At 57.1% G+C, this 18,645-nt stretch overlaps 2 protein-coding genes across 3 annotated transcripts; one reads left to right on the top strand and one right to left on the bottom strand.

The window, feature by feature from the left end:
* The first annotated feature begins 174 nt into the window (after positions 1-174).
* On the top strand, positions 175-8,802 carry IPO4 (importin 4). Of its 2 annotated transcripts, XM_061180689.1 has the most exons (30): positions 183-372; positions 453-539; positions 668-747; positions 826-867; positions 1,300-1,429; positions 1,518-1,697; positions 1,947-2,012; positions 2,118-2,219; positions 2,306-2,389; positions 2,646-2,810; positions 2,911-2,964; positions 3,130-3,239; positions 3,528-3,636; positions 3,798-3,927; positions 4,117-4,230; positions 4,334-4,447; positions 4,688-4,808; positions 4,939-5,050; positions 5,159-5,274; positions 5,384-5,461; positions 5,538-5,595; positions 5,694-5,799; positions 5,901-6,094; positions 6,246-6,287; positions 6,678-6,803; positions 6,912-7,120; positions 7,227-7,359; positions 7,440-7,544; positions 8,261-8,330; positions 8,456-8,802. In XM_061180689.1, the coding sequence occupies exons 1-30, from the start codon at positions 304-306 to the stop codon at positions 8,584-8,586; spliced, it is 3,237 nt and encodes a 1,078-aa protein (XP_061036672.1). In that variant the 5' UTR covers positions 183-303; the 3' UTR covers positions 8,587-8,802. The 2 variants fall into 2 exon arrangements, with proteins under 2 accessions (XP_061036673.1, XP_061036672.1); XM_061180690.1 differs by lacking the exons at positions 7,227-7,359; positions 7,440-7,544; positions 8,261-8,330; positions 8,456-8,802 and having other exon boundaries at positions 175-372; positions 6,658-6,803; positions 6,912-7,114.
* Positions 8,803-8,818: 16 nt separating this feature from the next.
* Positions 8,819-15,011, bottom strand: REC8 (REC8 meiotic recombination protein). Its single transcript, XM_061180696.1, has 19 exons — positions 14,529-15,011; positions 14,360-14,428; positions 14,099-14,241; positions 13,939-14,014; positions 13,726-13,846; positions 12,551-12,626; positions 12,117-12,196; positions 11,785-11,878; positions 11,588-11,660; positions 11,418-11,509; positions 11,201-11,250; positions 10,742-10,876; positions 10,367-10,433; positions 10,097-10,263; positions 9,869-9,917; positions 9,540-9,606; positions 9,316-9,447; positions 9,139-9,245; positions 8,819-9,027 (listed from the first exon to the last, which is right to left on the bottom strand). The coding sequence occupies exons 1-19, from the start codon at positions 14,582-14,584 to the stop codon at positions 8,936-8,938; spliced, it is 1,746 nt and encodes a 581-aa protein (XP_061036679.1). The 5' UTR covers positions 14,585-15,011; the 3' UTR covers positions 8,819-8,935.
* Positions 15,012-18,645: the final 3,634 nt, after the last annotated feature.

The raw sequence follows: 18,645 nt of genomic DNA, 5'->3' as shown, positions 1-18,645 counted from the left end.
GTTAAGGGCACTGTCCCCTAGGAAGGCGGGTCAGCCGCGAAATGCACGGAACTCGAATTCTTCACGGAGCTGAGGAACTGTCGGCTAGCGGAACCTTCATTACCAGGGCCCTGTTTCCGCGGATCAGCCGGCGCTCCGCCCAACGGAAGTGGCGGAGCCCGAGCTCTGCGCGAAGCGAATTGAATCACCCTGGTGACGGGAGGGGCGCGGAGCAACGCCCTTTCCGCCGGAAGCGGGTTTCGGAGCCTCCACGTGCTGTCCCTCCCCCAACTCCGGCCCAGCAGCGGCGGCTCCCCTGCTGTCATGGAGCCCGCCGGCCTGGAACAGATCCTCCGGGAGCTGCTGCTGCCGGACACCGAGCGCATCCGCCGGGTATGGGGCCGGCGGGACCGGGCCAGGGCGAGCGGGGGCGTTGCGGTAACGGCCCGACTCTGACCCCCGGCTCTCCCCAGGCCACCGAGCAGCTCCAGATCGCTCTTAGGGACCCCGCCTCCCTGCCCGCGCTCTGCGAACTGCTGGCCTCGGCGGGCGACCCTCAGGTAAGGTTCCTGCCCCTTCCTGCTGAGTTTCCCATAGTACGCCACATGTCAAGCCCCAGCTCCTGCCCATGGCAACTCTCTCAGCACCTTCCTGCCCGGACCCTCACGTGCCTGCTTCCTCGTCCCAGATCCGCCAGTTCGCGGCCGTACTGACCCGCAGACGACTGAGCACCGGCTGGCGACGGCTGGCGGCCGAGCAACAGGAGAGGTGGGCGGGGCCAGGGGTGGGGCGGGGCCAGGGGTGAGGCGGTTCTTGGGTACCAAATACTTGCCACCTGTGTTCCAGCATCAAGTCTCTGATCCTGACGGTCCTCCAGAGAGAGACAGAGTAAGTGCCTACCTGCCTCCTCTCAGGGCCCTAACTGACTCTAGGCTGAGAGCTTCTCAGGGTTTCTGCCTTCTTTTTCAGCTCCAGGCTGGCTCTTGGGGGGCAGGGACTTAGGTTCTAGACCAAGGGTGGAGGAACGACTCTCAAGCTGTATTAAAGATGAAAATTCTTGAGCGTGGGCTGTGATGGTCTGCCAAAGCCGAGTTGGAAGACAGAACTGAAATTCAGCATGAGTGAGGTCACCCTCACCACACTGCACACCCACTGTGCTGCTAGTGTCCCTCTGAGACGTCTTCTGTGTCCCAACTTGGCAGAGGCCCTGTTCGCACACCTGGAGGTTTCTCTCCTGGCCACCCCATGGAGGCAGGGCCATCGCATACAGGGAAGGGTACTGGAGGGTGATTGGGGTTGGGGAATCTCTCCTGTTTGCAGGCATTCTGTGAGTCTTAGCCTGGCCCAGCTCTCAGCTACCGTTTTTCGAAAAGAAGGCCTGGAGGCCTGGCCTCAGCTCATGCAGCTTCTTCAGCACAGTATCCACAGCCCCCACGTCCCTGAGAGAGAGGTACTACCACATGGTTGGTGGGAGGAAGGGACCCAGAGGCTGGATAGACCATGTAAGCTTTTCCCTCTCAACCTCTCTTCCTGGGCAGATGGGGCTTTTGCTGCTAAGTGTGGTGGTGACCTCCCGGCCTGAGGCCTTCAGACCCCACCACCGGGAGCTTCTTCGGCTTCTGAATGAGACCCTTGGTGATGTGGGCTCTCCTGGGCTCCTCTTCTATTCCCTGCGCACTCTGACCACCATGGCCCCTTACCTTGGCACTGATGATGTGGTGAGATGTGGGCCCTCACTTTCCTGGCTTCCTACCCTCGGGCTTTCGTGTCCTCACCCTTGCGGGATGCAGAGCTACTTAAGATTCTTTCTCTGCTTTTTGTCCTGCCTAACAGTTGAGAGGGGATCCTGTGGGTGGCTTTGCCTGGGCTCCTCCTATGTGCAGGCTTCGAGGAAGCTGCCAGCTTCTGGGGCTGGAGATTAGGCTGCATCGTGCTCTCTGTGATTTAGCTCATCTTGTGTCCTCCAGCCTCTCGTGCGGATGTTGGTGCCCAAGCTCATCGTGGCCATGCAGATTCTGATCCCTGTAGACGAGGTGAGGACATTTGGGTAGGAGCTCTGTTGGAAGGAGGGTGCAGGAGCATTCAGCCTGGTCCACTGAAGAAGAGCATAGTAACCCCGTGACTTCTCTGTCTGGCAGGCAAAGGCCTGTGAGGCCTTGGAGGCCCTGGATGAATTGCTGGAGTCAGAGTTGCCCATCATCACCTCCCACCTTTCAGAGGTCCTCACATTCTGCCTGGAGGTGAGCCTGGGGTCGGCACTGTCCCTGCTGCTTGTTCTGCTGGGAGTTTCCTTGCCGGTTTCTGATTCGAGTTGGTCTCTGGACAGGTGGCTAGTAACGTGGCCCTGGGTGATGCAATACGTGTGCGTATTCTCTGCTGCCTCACTTTCTTGGTCAAAGTCAAGAGCAAGGTGAGTGCCTTCTGACACACATCGCCCCACTTCCATCTTCTTCTCCATCTCACTCTTGGAGCTTTCTGTCCATCTGGGGATATGTAAAGTACCATGGCTAAGATGTTCCAGGCTGGGTCTGGACTCAGCCCAGCTCTTGGCTGGGAGATTGGGAATCTCCTGCTGGACCCCCTGTGGCCTGGAAGGCTGGAATTTCTAATGTGAGTCCATCTTGGGAACAGATTCTCAGGGACACCGTTCCATTCTCCCTTTTAAGGCCTTACTGAAGAATCGCCTCCTGCCACTCTTGCTGCACACCCTTTTCCCCATCATGGCTGCCGAGCCCCCCCTGGGTCAGCTGGATCCTGAGGACCAGGATTCAGAGGAGGAAGAGCTGGATGTTGGGCTGGTGGGGGAGACGCCCAAGCACTTTGCCGTTCAGGTGGGATGTGGGACAGGGGCTGGGGGCAGGGGTGTTAGGTCGTTGGGGGAGGTTGGGGGGCAGAGATGGAGTCCATCAAAGTCTCCCTGTCCTTTTCCAGGTCGTGGACATGCTGGCACTCCATTTGCCCCCTGAGAAGCTCTGTCCCCTGCTGGTAAGTGTGGCTTTGTCCTTCCAGTGCTCCTACCCCCGGGTTTGCCTAGCTTCCCGAGCCTGAGAATGTCTGGGCCCTGGTAGGTGTGGAAGGCCTGTTGCAGGAACGGGCAGGAACGGGCAGGCTCGTGCTGGGGTTTCAGGAGAGTGCCATCTGCTCCCCTAGATGCCCATGCTGGAAGAGGCTTTGCGGAGCCAGAGCCCATACCAGCGCAAGGCTGGCCTCCTGGTGCTGGCGGTGCTCTCGGATGGAGCCGGGGACCACATCAGGCAGAGGTATTTGTTCCCCTGCCTCGGAGTGAGGGTGGGCCATGGGAGGAGGACCACACTGCCCACGGCAGTGCTGGTCTCCGCTTGTCCTTTGAGCCTAGTCATCACTAGTGTCTGCTCCCACACTCAAGTGTCCTGGTTTGGAAGATACCCCAGCTGTCAGGGTCAGCGGGTGGTGCTCACCATCTGGTGACAGAAAGCCTTGGTTTTCCCAGGGGAAACAGCAGAATGGCTCAGCCCAGGGATCTCAGGTCCTGCCCCTCAGACTCCATCCTCTTGTCCTGCCCCATCCAGACTGCTGTCCCCACTGCTACAGATCGTGTGCAGGAGCCTGGAGGATCCGTCACAGGTTGTGCGCAATGCTGCGCTCTTTGCCCTGGGCCAGTTCTCAGAGAACCTACAGGTCAGCAAGGCCGGTGTGGGCAGCCACTGTTTCAGAGTCCCCACCTGTCCCAGAGACCAGCTTCCCCTCAGCCCCATCCCTCAGGCATCCCTGCTGCCATCAGTACTTAGGTGCGTGCCTTGCAGTTGAGCTGACTCAGGCCGCCTTTCTCCTTCCCCCAGCCCCACATTCGCAGCTATTCCGGGGAGGTGATGCCACTGCTCCTCGCCTACCTAAAGTCCGTGCCTCCTGGGTGCACACGTCACCTAGCCAAGGCCTGCTATGCTCTGGAGAACTTCGTGGAGAACCTAGGTGGCAATGCCCTTTGGGGGTATGAGGGAGGGGATGGGGCTGTCACTTTGGCTGAAGGGGGCAGGAGGTGCAGCTCCACGAACCACTGCCCGTGGTGGGGAGAGGGATGTGGCAGGGCCACAAGGAGGGTCGGCCTGGAGGCAGGTGGGAGACCTGGGTTGGTTGGTAGAGGGGTGCCCTTTCCCACAGGGCCTGAAGTGCAGCACTACCTCACGGAGCTCATGGAGTGTGTGTTGCAGCCTCTGAGGAACCCCGGCAGCTCCCGGGCCAAGGAGCTGGCTGTGAGCGCCCTGGCGGCCATTGGTGAGTCAGAGGCAGGAGGCGGGAGCATGGGTTCACTCCGGGTGCCTGCGGCAGGTGGTCCCTGCTCACTCTCCAGCTCTGATTCTGTCCTTCCATGCTGCAGCCACGGCTGCCCAGGCCTCCATGCTGCCCTACTTCCCCACCATCGTGGAGCACCTGCGGGAATTCCTGTTGACAGGCCATGAGGACCTTCAGCCTGTGCGGATCCAGAGCCTGGGTGAGCGAGGGACTCCTAGGCGGGCTTCCCAGTGCTGGGGAAGGGCCGATGCTCACCTGTCGTTCTCGAGATCGCCCCGGGGCAGCACAGGTGTCTTCCTGCGCTCGCACCGTACCCAGGAGTAGAAGGGATTTCTGAATTTCTCCCCCGCCCAGCTATCTCTGGTCCCTCAGGCCTTGGCCCTGCACACCTCTGGCCTAGTGCCTCATCCTGGTGCTAACCGAGCCCTTGCCTCTGCAGAGACACTTGGGGTGCTGGTGCGAGCAGTAGGGGAGCCCATGAGGCCCCTGGCTGAGGAATGCTGCCAGCTGGGGCTGGGCCTGTGTGACCAGGTAGACGACCCTGACTTGCGGCGCTGCACGTGAGTGAGCCCTCACCCCGCCCCCACCCAGACCCCAGTCCTCCGGTTCTGGACCATGGGTTCCCCGGGTTCCCCCATCTTGTCTGGCTACAGCAGGTAGGACTATAAAGCTTCCGCCTGTCTCCGCCAGGTACAGCCTGTTTGCAGCCTTATCGGGGCTGATGGGTGAGAGCCTCGCTCCCCACCTGCCACAAATCACCACACTCATGCTGTTGTCACTGCGTTCCACCGAGGGCATTGTGGTGAGCACACAGGGTGGGCTGGGCCAGTTGGGGACGGCCAGGGCTGGGATGGGATCTCTCTCCTGGGCCCAGCTGAGCCAAAGTCCCTGCTGTGCCTCCCCATTCCAGCCTCAGTACAATGGAAGCAGCACCTTCCTTCTGTTTGACGACGAGCGCGGTGGGGAGGAAGAGGAGGAGCTCGCGGAGGAGGACGAGGAAGAGGAGGATGACTCAGAGATCTCAGGGTGCGGAGGGTGCCATTCTGGTCTGGGGGATCCTGGCTTGGACAAGGGCCCAGGGCCAGCTCTGCTTCTACTGGCGCCTGATTGCTGCTGCCTCCCCACCTTACTCTAGGTACAGCGTGGAAAACGCCTTCTTCGATGAGAAGGAAGACGCCTGTGCTGCGCTGGGGGAGATCTCTGTGAATGCCAGGTGAGCATTGGCCTCTCCTCGGCACTGGGAACCTCTCCTGGGAGCCCCTTCCCCATGGTGGTGTGTCTGTCCACAGTGTGGCCTTCCTTCCCTACATGGAGACTGTCTTTGAAGAAGTGTTCACACTGCTGGAGGTGAGTGGGGCAGGGGGCGGGGCGGGTGAGGTCTGGGGGCTAGGAGCTGTGCCGGCCCTGCATGCAGCACACACGTCCTGCCCCTCCTCGTGCTGCAGTGTCCTCACCTGAACGTGCGGAAGGCAGCCCATGAGGCCCTGGGTCAGTTTTGCTGTGCGCTGCACAAAGCCTGTCAAAGCTGCCCCTCGGAACCCAACACTGCTGGTGAGAAGGCGAGGCCGGGTCCAGGCTGGGGCCTCTGGAAGCAGGGGGTGGGTGGGGAGGGGGCAGGGGCTGACCAAGGCTTCAGCCAATCGTGTCCCCAGCTCTGCAGGCCGCCCTGGCCCGGGTGGTGCCATCCTACGTGCGGGCAGTGAACGGGGAGCGGGAGCGCCAGGTGGTGATGGCCGTGCTGGCGGCCCTGACTGCAGTGTTGCGCGGCTCTGGGAGCGTGGCGTTGCAGCCCCCCGGGCGGCTTGCTGAGCTCTGCCACGCACTCAAGGCTGTGCTGCAGAGGAAGGTGAGGGGCCGGCGGGCTGCAGGGTGAGGAGGTGGCCCAGCCTTGGGTGGGGCTAGCCAGAGGCTACCAGTCCAGCTTCCCCCTCCTTCCACCCATGGAAAGGAGAAGGGGCAGGAGAGCCCAGACTGAGCTGAGCGCCCTCTTCCTGCAGACAGCTTGTCAGGACACCGACCAGGAGGAGGATGAGGACCAGGTAAGAGCTACGGGTGCAAACTGGGACCAGGCAGCCCAGTTGGTCTCCACGGGGCGGGGTGGACAGTGTGCTTGGCTTGGCTTGGGGGTACGGGGCTTGCTAAAAGATTGGTAGTGGCTCGGAACAACCAACCCCACTCCCATTAAGGCAGTGGGTGTTCAAGGAAGGCTTCCTGGAGGTGGGGATTTGGGGTAGGCTTGGATTGATAGTGGGAGTAGGACGACCAGGAGGGAAAGCTGGGCTGCAAACAAACCCAGCCTGGAAGGGGCCAGTCCTGTCAACCAAGGGCAGCCCTCAGGGAGACCACCTGCAGCCGTGGAGGAGTACGGTGGGAGGTGTCCCCAGTCTCAGAGCTGGCCCTGGTGTCCAGCCTCTGACCTGGCCCTGCAGGCTGAATACGACGCCATGTTGCTGGAGCATGCTGGTGAGGCCATCCCTGCCCTGGCCGCTGCGGCTGGGGGAGATGCCTTTGCCCCCTTCTTTGCCGGCTTCCTGCCATTATTGCTCTGCAAGACGGTGAGTGCTCTGTCCTCTGGCTTCGAGCCCCATTGGGCCTGTGCCCCCTGTGCCCAGTTCCCCACTTTGTCCCAGTCCCAGGCTGACTCGCACTCCTCCCCCCACCAGAAACAGGGCTGCACAGTGGCAGAGAAGTCCTTTGCGGTGGGGACGCTGGCGGAGTCCATTCAGGGCCTGGGTGCCGCCTCGGCCCAGTTTGTGTCCCGGCTGCTCCCCGTGCTGTTGAGCACCGCCCGGGAGGCGGACCCCGAGGTGCGGAGCAATGCCGTCTTTGGGCTGGGCGTGCTGGCCGAGCACGGGGGTCGCCCTGCCCAGGAGTATCCTCGGCTTGCAGGAGGGGGCCCAGATGGGGTTGGGAGGGTGTCCTTGGGGTTCGGGATGGGAGCAGTCTCCCCGTGTGCCTGTTCCTTGACTGTGGACCAGACACTTCCCCAAGCTGCTGGGGCTCCTGCTGCCCCTTCTGGCGAGGGAGCGCCATGATCGTGTCCATGACAACATCTGTGGGGCACTTGCCCGCCTGCTGATGGCCAGTCCCACGAGGAAACCGGAGCCCCAGGTGAGGGGTGGGGGCATCAGGCAGGGCCAGGGAGCTGAGGAGGGTGCAGGGCTGGAGGCCAGAGTCTTCTTCGTGTCCAGGTGCTGGCTGCCCTGCTGCACGCCCTGCCACTGAAGGAGGATTTGGAGGAGTGGGTCACCTTAGGGCACCTCTTCAGCTTCCTGTACCAGAGCAGCCCTGACCAGGTAACCCCAATGCTGGGGCCCTTAGAGGGGGCTTGATGCTCCAGTCTCATTGACAGGCAGGGTTGGCATCAGTTTAAGCTGCTCTTCTCGGCTTTCTTGTTGGTGTGCAAGGATTGGCAGCCAAGGCGTTTAATGGGAGAGGAGGGGCTTCCTCTCACCACGTAGCATTTTTCCTCAGGGAGGTTTCATTTCCACCCTCTGGTCTGAGTCAGAAGTCACAGCTTTCCTAGGCTGATTTCCTAGACCAGGCTCTTTCAGACTGTGCTCCATGGAGCCTGGGTCCTTTGGGCCACCCCACCATCCTTTCCAGTCAGAGCAGCTCTGCTTTCTGAATGAGATTTGTCTGCATCAAGTGGCTAGCTTTGGGACTCATGTCCCAGTGCTCTTGTGTCCATCACCTTTGTCTTGCATCTTCGCAGACTACTGTGTGGGTGGAGCTCCTGAGTGTCTGGGCGTCTTTTGGTCTTGAGGCCGTGATTTCAAATACCTTTGGCCACAGTCTCATGCTCTCCAAAAAAAAAACAAAAAACAAAAAACATTACTACCACCCTGTTTCAGGGTTCTTCTCATGGTTCACAGTTGTTTGGCGTGTGTGTTATTCAGCATCGCTCAAACAGCCCAGGTGGGAGACTGCCTCTCCGGGGCTCCTACCAGCCACCCCAGTGCTGGGGCCCAGGGGTGCTTCTGCCCCTGAGTCAGCCCTGCTTTCCCCACAGGTTGTAGATGTGGCTCCAGAGCTCCTGCGCATTTGCAGCCTCATCCTGGCCGAGAACAAGGTCCCACCAGGTGAGGGTGGCAGCTGTGGGCAGGGCTGGGGGGAGGCGGGGAGCAGCAGGGCTCAGGGGGCCTGGGGCAGCTAGGGATGGGGGGCCAGCCCTCCCCAGACTCCTCCCCCTTCACTCTCCACCCAGACACCAAGGCGTCGCTGCTGCTGCTCCTCACGTTCTTGGCCAGACAGCACGCTGACAGCTTCCATTCAGCACTGGGCTCCCTGCCTGGCAACAAGGCCCAGGAGCTCCAGGCCATCCTGGGCCTCACCTAGACTGCGGGCTGCCGCTGGGCCAGAGAGAACAGAGCCTGCCCACGCCCGAGACCAGCTCTCAGCCCAGTTCCAGCTCACGCCTTACCAAAGATTCTGGGCCTGGGCCTGGGCCTCATACCCACTTGGAGTCTCAGCCCTACCTGCTGCCTTACGGGGGTGTCCCCTAGGGCTGGGTCTGTCGTGCTGTGGGACAATACAAACGGAGTCGTGACACCATTCTGTAATAAAGGCAGTTTATTTTCTGCTTGAACAGTAGCTCTGGGAGCAGGAAGGATAGAGATCCGTGTTCAGAAGTGAGGCAGGACATTGTTTAACGTAGCCGGTTCCCTGGCAGCTTTGTAAATTGGCTCTAACCGCAGTGGAATCGGGGCCCTGGCTGGATCAGGAGGCGCCCATATGGCTCCTCTTGTTTCACACAAAGGATCTGCTGTGCAGCAAGCACTGGTCAAGAGGGGAGGAGAGGGCTGGTCAGAGGAGAGGGTCCCTACAGCAGTCTCTGGCCTGTGTGTCCACTCCCCGCCCCCCACACAGGCACACACGTTCCTTGCTCACCCAGGAGCAGGTAGAAGACCCGGGCAGCCACCCTGCGGGGACTGAGAGGTGGCACCAGGCTGCTGAAGTCAGGCTCCCTGTTGGCCTGCAGCTCCCGTGCCACTGCCCTGTGGGGGTCAAGAACTGTGAGCTGAGGCTGCAGCGCAGGCACCCATGGAGGCACGCCCTTCCTGGTACCTGTGCACAGCCTCCAGCGAGAGCGGCTCAGGCTCTGGGGGCAGCTCCACAGGCAGCTCCACAGGCACCTCAGGGAGCTCAGGCACCACGGGCAACGCAGGGGCTTCTGGCAGCTCCGCCTCAGGCCAGGGCCTAGGAGAACACGGGAGTTGGGTGGAGCAGGAAAGGTGGCAGCTGTGACAGTGACGAGGGGCACACCCACCCTAGCTGGGGCTGCTGCTTACCACCGTTCTTCCAGGGGGACGAGACTGATGCGGGGCTTCTCCTCCTCAGCCGCTTCTAGGGAGATCTCTGTCAGGGAGAGGAGAATGTCCTGAGTGGGTTTGTTTGCATCTGAGCGGTTGGGATTTTGGGGCCACCTGGTCCACCTGGGTGCCAGAGCTGGCAGTGACTTGTTAAAAGCACCCAGGGGGTGGGGGGAGGGGATGAAGAGTCTCAGTCTGTGCTTCCCTATGTTAAGTGAGCTGACAAGAACTGTCAGCAATGGGGGCACCAGGTTCCTGGCACAGTGGTCAGGGTGGTGGTCTCCACCGTCCCTTCTCCAGGTACTTACCTGAAGGCAGCACGAGGGGCCCACTGGGCTCCAGGGCCTCCCTCAGGACCTGGAGATGAGAGAAAGAGAACTAAGACCCCAAGCATCACAGAAGCACCGGGGGCAGGGATGAAGCAGGCCTAGCCCTGAACCAGCCTGGCTGGGACCTGGTGCCCATGGCTCACGTGGGCAGAAAAAAGCAGCCTGTTGGAGCTCAGGCAAAGCAGGAAGGAGTGAGGGTGCCGTTACCTCGATAGCGCTCGGAATTTCAGCCCTTCTCCTTTCCTCCTCAGCTGCCGCCTCCCTCTCAGCTTCCTCCTCCTCAAGCTCCGGGGGCGGCCTTCTCCGGAGTGCTAGTGGGAGTGGCTGGGCACAGTGGGTCCAGAAAGCCAGCAGTTCTTGGGGTAGCCGGCCAGCTGAGGACGGGGCAGCAGGGAGAGGGTTTGAGGCGTGAGGAACACCAAGAGTGAGGGATAGGGGTTCAGAGGATCCCACACACCAGCTCCCACCATTCCTCACAGTGAGTCGGGGTTCGGAACAGCTCTGCGGGGCTCGTGATCATCCTCTCAGGAGGCTGCACCATTGGCTGTGTGGTGGGAAAGGCCGGAAGCCCGGTTAGGAAGGAGCCACTGCCCCTTATCCACCTGCAGTGCCTTGTTCCAGGGTCTCTGGTCTTCTAGCTCTTTCAGGCTCATGCTCCTGCCTGCTCTGCTCGTTGCTAAAAGGACTTTCAACTGATGCCCTTGGATGTGCTAGGCGGGGTAATGAAGTGGTATGTGGGCAAACCCCCAACATGTGCACTTTGGGGACTGTTCTCAAGGCCCCCCCAGGAGTTTAGGAGGCCCGACGTGCACCTGCCTCCCTCCATCCCTCCAGAGCCTGGGCTGTACTCACACACTCCCGGCAGTGGGCTCTGGTTTGCATTTGTTCCTGGAATTCCTTCCGGGGAATCTGGGTCTCCCGGTCCCAGAATAATAACCGGCGGCGACGGCGGCGGCGAGCAGGTGGGGGGACTGGGGGCCTCCTCCGCTGAGGGGGGAGGGGAGGTGGGAGCAAGGCTACCCGTTACTCCTTTCCCTGTGGTCCTCGTGGACTGCAGACAGGTCCCAGCCTGCCGTCCCTAGCGGTGCCCCGGGAGAGGGCTTGGGTGGGGCCTCTGGGAGCGGGTGCAGCTCCCACCCTGTATGAGGTGCCCATCCGGAAAAATGGGGTGTGGACAGGGGCACCTTTTACTAACTTGCTCAAAGGCCTGTGGAAGCTAGCAGTGGCCTTCGGCTTGGGGAAACTGAAAATGGGTGAGCAGTTCTGGCAGAGGAGGGCGAAAAGGAGGCGGCTTGGAGGAGCATTACTCACCTCTGGGCTGGGTGGGGCTGGCAGACGCAGCTCCGGCGGGGGGGTTATCTCTGCAAAAACACTCGAGGTCCCAACTCTGCCCCACACCCTTTGCCCTCAGAGCCACCCAGGCGAGATGCTAGAGAGTCCTCCCTTCAGCAAGTTAGAATACGGGGCCACTGTCTGCAGCAGCTGTGCAGGGACCCCCGGGAAGGACCCTGGCATGGCAGGTACTCACCAGGAAGTAGGGCCTCGGGCTCCCAGCCTGGTGGCTTCAGCTCTTCAGGGGCCAGGACCTCAGCCGGAAGTAGCTCTGCAGCCTCCTCCACCCTGAGGGGAAATGGGCAAGAGAATGAAGATACCCTCCCAGCAATGACCCCTACCTGGCCCAGGGGTTCCTGCCCTTACTCTGCAAGAGCTAGAGGTGAGGGCGGGGGGACTGCGATCTCCCTCTCTGGGGCCAGGAGCTCCTCTTTGTACTCTGCGAAGAGAAGGTCAGGGCTCAGAACACAGAAGAGATGGGAACACTGCCCAGCCCAGACTGCCCGTGCCGGGGGCCTGACCATCCAGCACTGGGCGGGCCCTACGCGGCCGGATGGACCTGCCTAGCCGACGTTCCTCTAACAAGATGGCTTCCTCCTCCTCTGCGATCAGCAGCTCCAATTCCCGGCGGCTGACCTCTGGGAGTTCCCGTTCACCCTGTCAGGAGAAGGAGAACCAAGGCGAGGGGACTCAATTCCATTTCTGTCTGAGAGACATGCCACAGGGCTGGGCCAGACCGAGGAAGCCCGTGGGTGCTACGGCGCTGGGGGCAGTGGTGGGGAAATGGAGGTGGAGAAGGCAGGACTCTGGAGGCAGAAGGAAGCAGATGCAGGGGGGCTGGGCCATCAGAAGCAGGACTCGGGCCTCAGGCTCCGTGTGCAGGGGGTCAGCTCACCTCAATCTTTAGCATACGTATGGGCTCCGCCTCCAGGAGCGTGATGGCCTCGGGAGACGGTGCAGTGATCAGAATCCTTTCTGGAGGGGAGGGAAGTCACACCAGCCCCTGTTTCTTTCCAAGTCCCCCCACCCATGTGGTAAAGCAAAAGCATGGACTCTGGAGTCAAGTCCACCTGAGTTCTAGTCAGGCCCCGGCTAGTCACTGGCAAGCTGACCCAGGACACATCGCTTAACCACTATGGGCTTCACTTTCCTCATCTGTAAACTGGGGATAATTCTGATCTCATAGGAGTCTTGTGAGCAGTGACGACATTATACACATACAGTGCCCCTCACAGGGCCTCGCTCCTGAAAGAAGCTCAAAGACAGTGATTTCTTCAGCTCTTGGACGTTCCTCTGCCTCTCACCAAAAAGAAGGCTCTCTCTGCTCACCTGGCTCTATAGGAACTTCAGGAGGGATCTCTTCAAGAACTCTCTCTGGGATCACAGCCTCTAGGAGGTGTCGAATCTTTGGGGAGGGGTTGGGGACAAAAGATAGGGTTCAGCTTCAGCGCCCTGCTTCCCCACTTTCACAACCTTATTCAGACAATGGACAGTGATAGCCCTTTATGCCTAATTCTGTGGCACTGACAGCAGCATGCGGTGAACCCACTCACCATCCGGTTTCCTTTCCTCCCATTCCTTCCCCCACCCAATCATCTAGACTGTGTTAATTTGTCTGTGAAAGAAGTACTGCATCCTTATGTCAAGTGTTGGGGACAGAGGGAACAGAAAAGATTCTTGATCTTAAGGACTATATGGTCTAGTGGGGAGACGAGTTTGTATACGACCCCAGCAAGAGCCAGCCAAAGGATGCTGTACACCCGAAAGTAGCACAACACCGTAAATCAACTACACTTCAATAAAAGTTGTTTGTTGTGAAAAACAAAATAAATTAATTTTAAAAAAAAGAGTCAACACAAAGGATAAACAAAGCCCTAGTGATGTGCTGAGTTCTAGAACAACGTTTGGTTCTGGCCGGGAGTGGTGTAAAGGCTTGATGGAAAAGAGTAGCAATTGAGCGAGGTCTGTAAGAGAACAAGGGGTGACCATTATGGCCTAGGGAAACAGCAAAAGCAAAGAAGTAAATGTGGCATCTTTGGGGCATAGGGGCCAGGCTGGTGTTTGGGAGCCAAAGATGCCCAGGGGATGTGCTGAGAGAGGTCTAGGGATGGCTACCTCTGGACCAGGGTATGGAGAACCTTAAATGCTAGTATTCTGTTGGCAGTGGGGAGCCACTGGAGGTGTCTTTGAAGGAAGGAAGTAACACTGTCTAAGCTGTAGGGGTGTTAGGAATGGATGGACAAGGACATGGGAAACCCAGTGCCGAGGGACACTGAGGGCGTGGATTGGGGGCTTGGCTCTTGGAATGGTGTGGAGACAAGAGCTGCCTCTAGGTTGGTCCTGAATAGGTAAGTGCAGCAGGCTTGTCTGGATGGGTCCACCATGGCAATTGCACTGCAGTGACTTCTGTGGGGCAGAGCTGTAGCAGGCTCCCATCCCACCCCCACCCTAATGTCAGACTGGCAACTCATCAGTCTGAGGTGTCCAGGGGGAATGAGACCTACCTGAGGGATATTCAAGGGACTGGGCAGTCTGGGTTCCACAGACATCATCCCAAAAAAGGGGTCTGGAGCAGCTTCCAGAGTCTCCATCCTGGCCAGGTGATTAGGCAGTAGCAGGCTGGGTCTGAGGGAGAATGGGGGCTGTCAAGGACTGAGGCCAAGCAGGGAGTTTCCCTTCCAAAGACTGGGTGGTCCCAGTCCCAGGGACACACTCACAGCTCAGTCTCCACCATATCAATGCGGATCTGCAGCTGGGCCCGGTGCAGGCGCTCCAGGATGTGCTGGATGTCCTCTGCGGGCAGGGAGGGCAAGATATGGCGCCAGCCCATGGGAGGACCACTCAGCTCTGCCCCACCTCAGAGCCTTCTAGCCTTACCTACAAGGTACTGGCATTGTTGAGAGTAGACCCGAATGACGCCGATCTGGAGCTGGGCTGAGAGGTAAAGGGAGAAGCGGGGCCGCGGCAGACCTGGCAGCGGGGGCTGCACACGTACCAGCACGTAATTGAGGATTTCCTCGCTGGGGGAACGACGCGCCCTGATCACCGCTGCGCCAAAGACCAGCCCCACAGCCCAGCGTTAATCCATCCCCTAACCCACGATGGCCCCAGGCCACTCTTGCCTTTTCTGGGCCTTACCAGGTCTTCACCACGTTCACCTTCAGGTATTCGCGCTTCACCAACCGGGTGCCGCGCGTTGCTGCCAGCCTGGAAGAAGGACGAGGAGTGAGGATGGAGGAGAAGCCCTCAGGCTGGGATCCCTGGGCGCCCCTCCCGGTGCGCCCACCCTGGCTCAGCCCTCCCTTACCAGATGGTGGCGAAGCAGCCCGTGTGGCGCTGAAGCACGCTGGGATAGTAGAACATGGTCCCTCTGGGGTTGCACCCTCGTCTACCCCACTCTTCCGTTCGGATCTCAGTCCGAATTCTTTAGGGCACAGGATTTTCCAACACCGTCGGAGAGAAGGATGTGGACAAGCGGCGCAGCGAGTGCACCCAGAATGCCAAATAAACGAACCGATAAATGATGGGTGGATAAACGATTAAGGGGATAAGTAAATGGAGACGCACACTGGATACACAGGAGCAGGGACACCCTCTCCGTCCGCCCTGAGCCGGTTCGCACGCTGCGTGGGTGCTTCGTACTTACTGGAGCCTCGCGGGTTGGGTTCCAGATTGGAGATGCACAGCTCCGCGACGGGAAGCCCGAGCTGCGACCCAGACCAGGTCCGGAGAGAGAACGGGTGTCCTCCGCAGAGAAGCCGGTCTCTCGGCCTTTGCACAGCTCCGGCCCCTGCCCGGTCCCGCTGCTGCAAGGCTAGATCCCGCCGCAGGGAGCTCGTGCTCTGCACCTCCCTCCTCATTAGATGGCGGCGGCCCCCAGAGCAGCCAATGGGGAACAGGGTCAGCTTGGGGGCACTCGCTGCAGGGTGCCAAGTAGGCTGCCTGGTTGGAGGCCACAGGGGGCTCCCGAGGCAGGCAGCGAACCAATGGGAAGAACCCTGCACACGCGCGGGGGGCGGGGGGAGGCGGGGGGGGGGCATTGTGAGGTGTCCCGACCAATGGGCTCTCGTCCTCGCCTGGGCAACAGGGGTTCCTCAGAGGTGCTTCTCTTTGGACCAATGAGCGGGGAGCAGACCCCAGCCTCACCTGCGGCGAGCCTGGTAACAAGGGTGCTTCAACTACCGGGGAGGTTGCGTCATGCCAAGGGCAACCGCCACGCCCTGTTTGGGGCGCCTGACCTGCGGTTAGACCTTGCCCTTTTCCCCAAATCCCACCGAGTAGCAATTGGTTGGTCCGCCTTTGTTCCCAGCCTAGGGCCTGTGGTGAGCTAGGGAGGTAGAAACGGGTGTGAGGTGGCCTTGGAGCCGCCCCAGGTCGTTGGGGAAGAAAGACCTCACAGGAAGCAGCGAGGGCACTGGCCGGGTCATTTCCTAAATTTGAACAGTCTAGGTTGTAGCATTCCTCACTTGGCTGTTTTCCAGTTGTGAATGTTTTCCTGGCTGAGACTTTAGTTTTGCTGGATGCAGGGCATACTTCTCAGCGTACAAAAGCTGTTTTGTCTCAAAAATTCTTTGTGTAATATAAGTTGTATGGTTGTAGTTACAAATATCCCATTCCCCATGCCTCCTGCCTTTGCACAGCCATTTCTTTGGCCTAGAATATCCTTCCCAGTCTTGACTCCAGGGCATGCTTCTGCCTCTTTATTAAGACTCAGCTCTTCACACCATACACAAAAATAAATTCAAAATGGCTTAAAGACTTAAATAAGACATGACACCATAAAACTCCTGGAACAGAACGTAGGCAAAACATTCTCAGACATAGACTGCAGCGATATTTTCTTAGATCAGTCTCCCAAGGCAAAAGAAATAAAGCCAAAAATTAACAAATGGGACCTAATCAAACTTAGAAGCTTTTGCACAGCAAAGGAAACCATAAACAAAAGGAAAAAACCTACTGAATGGGAGAAAATATTTGCAAACGATGCGACCGACACAGGCTTAATTTCCAAAATATACAAACGGCACATACAACTCAATATCAAAAAAAACAAAAAACCCAATCAAAAAATGGGCAGCAGACCTAAATAGTCATTTCTCCAAAGAAGACATACTGATGGCTAACAGGCACATGAAAAGATGCTCAACATCTCTAATTATTAGAGAAATGCAAGTCAAAACTATTTATTTTACTTTATTTTAAAATATTTACTTTGGCTGCATGCAGAATCTCTTAGTTGCAGCATGCAGACTTCTTAGTTGAGGCATGCAGACTTCTTAGTTGTGGCATGCGGACTCTTAGTTGGGGCATGCATGCGGGATCTAGTTCCCTGACCAGGGATCAAACCCGGGCTCCCTGCATTGGGAGCACGGAGTCCTACCCACTGGACCACCAGGGAAGTCTCCCCAAACTATTAATACAATAAGGTATCACCTCACTTCGATCAGAATGGCCATCATTAAAAAGTCTACAAACAATAAATGCTGGAGAAGGTGTAGAGAAAAGGGAACCCTCCTACACTGTTGGTGGGAATGTAAATTGGCATAGCCATAATGGAAAAAAGTATGGCGGTTCCTTAAAAAACTAAAAATAGGGACTTCCCTGCTGGCTCAGTGGTTAAGAATCCGCCTGCCAATGCAGGGGGCACAGGTTTGATCCCTGGTCCAGGAAGATCCCACATGCCACAGAACAACCAAGCCCTGCAGAACAACTAAGCCACACGCCGCAGAACAACTAAGTTGTGCGCCACAACTACTGAGCTTGCGCTCTAGAGCCCGTGAGCCACAACTACTGAGCCTGGGTGCCACAACTACTGAAGCCCGTGCACCTAGAGCCCGTGCTCCGCAACAAGAGAAGCCACCGCAATGAGAAGCCCACGCACCACAACGAAGAGTAGCCCCCACTTGCCACAACTAGAGAAAGCCCACACACAGCAAGGAAGACCCAACGTGGCCAAAAATAAATAAATAAATAAATTTATTAAAAAAAAAAACAAACTAAAAATAGAGCTACCTATGATCCAGCAATCCTGCTCCTGGGCATATATCCGGAAAAGACGAAAACTCTAATTTGAAAAGACATGTGCACCCCAATGTTCATAACAGCATTATTTGCAACAGGCAAGATGTGGAAGCAACCTAAGTGTCCATCAACAGATGAATGGCTAAAGAAGATGTGGTACATATATACAATAGAACACTACTCAGCCATAAAAAAGAACAAAATAATCCTTTTGCAGCAACATGGATGGACCTAGAGATTATCATACTAAGTGAAGTCAGACCGAGAAAGACAAATATTATATGATATCACTTATATGTAGAATCTAAAAAAGAATACAAATGAACTTATTTACAAAACAGGGACAGACTCACAAACATAGGAAAAAAACTTACGGTTACCAAAGTGGAAAGGGGAGGGAGGGATAAATTAGGAGTTTGGGATTAACAGATACAAACCACTATATATAAAATAGATAACCAACAAGGACCTACTGTATAGCACAAGGAACTATATTCAATATCTTGTAATAACCTATGATGTAAAGAATCTGGAAAAATATATAACTGAACCACTTTGCTATACATTTGAAAGTAACACAATATTGTAAGTCAACTATAGTTTAATTAAAAAAAAAAAAAAGACTCAGCTCTTATTGCAGCCAAGCTGACCCTATTTTATTTTGTTCCTTCAATCCGGGACCTCTTGAGAGGTTCATGTTTTTTCCATTAGTGCCTGAAACTTAGCTCAGCAAATGTTTGTCAGAGGAATTAGCAATTGCCCTAAATTTACAACCACAGAATATCAAGGCTGAACGGGATTTCAAAATCTAATCCAAGACTTGCCTTTACAGATGAGAAAACAGAGGCCCATATGGACGGTTTGTTCCAGACCACACAGCTCCTTAGTGGCAGCCTGGTTGGGAACTCTGCTCTTTTGAATTCCAGTGTTCCCAATCCCTATTCCATGGTGCTCGGCTAAATTGGTTTCTACATGATACTTACAAATTGTTTCGATCACTGTACATATATTGTCAGTGTTCGTAAGTGTTCACACTGGGGCACAAATATGATAAAGTGGGGTCACCTGCCCTTAAGGTGCTTAGGACCTAGTTTAAGAGATAAAGGACACAGTAATTTGCTCATTCATCTGTCCATTCATTCAACAAGTATTTATTACATGCCTACCATGTGCCAGGCACTACTCTAGACACTGGGGATATAGCAATGAACAAAACAAGTCCCTGTTCTCATGGAATAGGGAAGGAGTGATGATAAACAAGTAGACAAATAGAAATGTGTGAAGTGGTAAATAAGTGTTATGAAGAAAAATGAGGCAGCATAAGAGAATAGAGAATAGTGAGGGCTGCTATTTGGGTTGGGTGCTCAGGGAAGCCCTCTCTGAAGAGAGGGGGCAAGTCATGT

The sequence above is a fragment of the Eubalaena glacialis genome, chromosome 2 (genome assembly GCF_028564815.1).
Source record: "Eubalaena glacialis isolate mEubGla1 chromosome 2, mEubGla1.1.hap2.+ XY, whole genome shotgun sequence".
Taxonomy (NCBI): Eukaryota; Metazoa; Chordata; class Mammalia; order Artiodactyla; family Balaenidae; genus Eubalaena; species Eubalaena glacialis.
The sequence above is the reverse complement of the archived record's forward strand: the minus strand, read 5'-3'. Positions and strand labels throughout refer to the sequence as shown.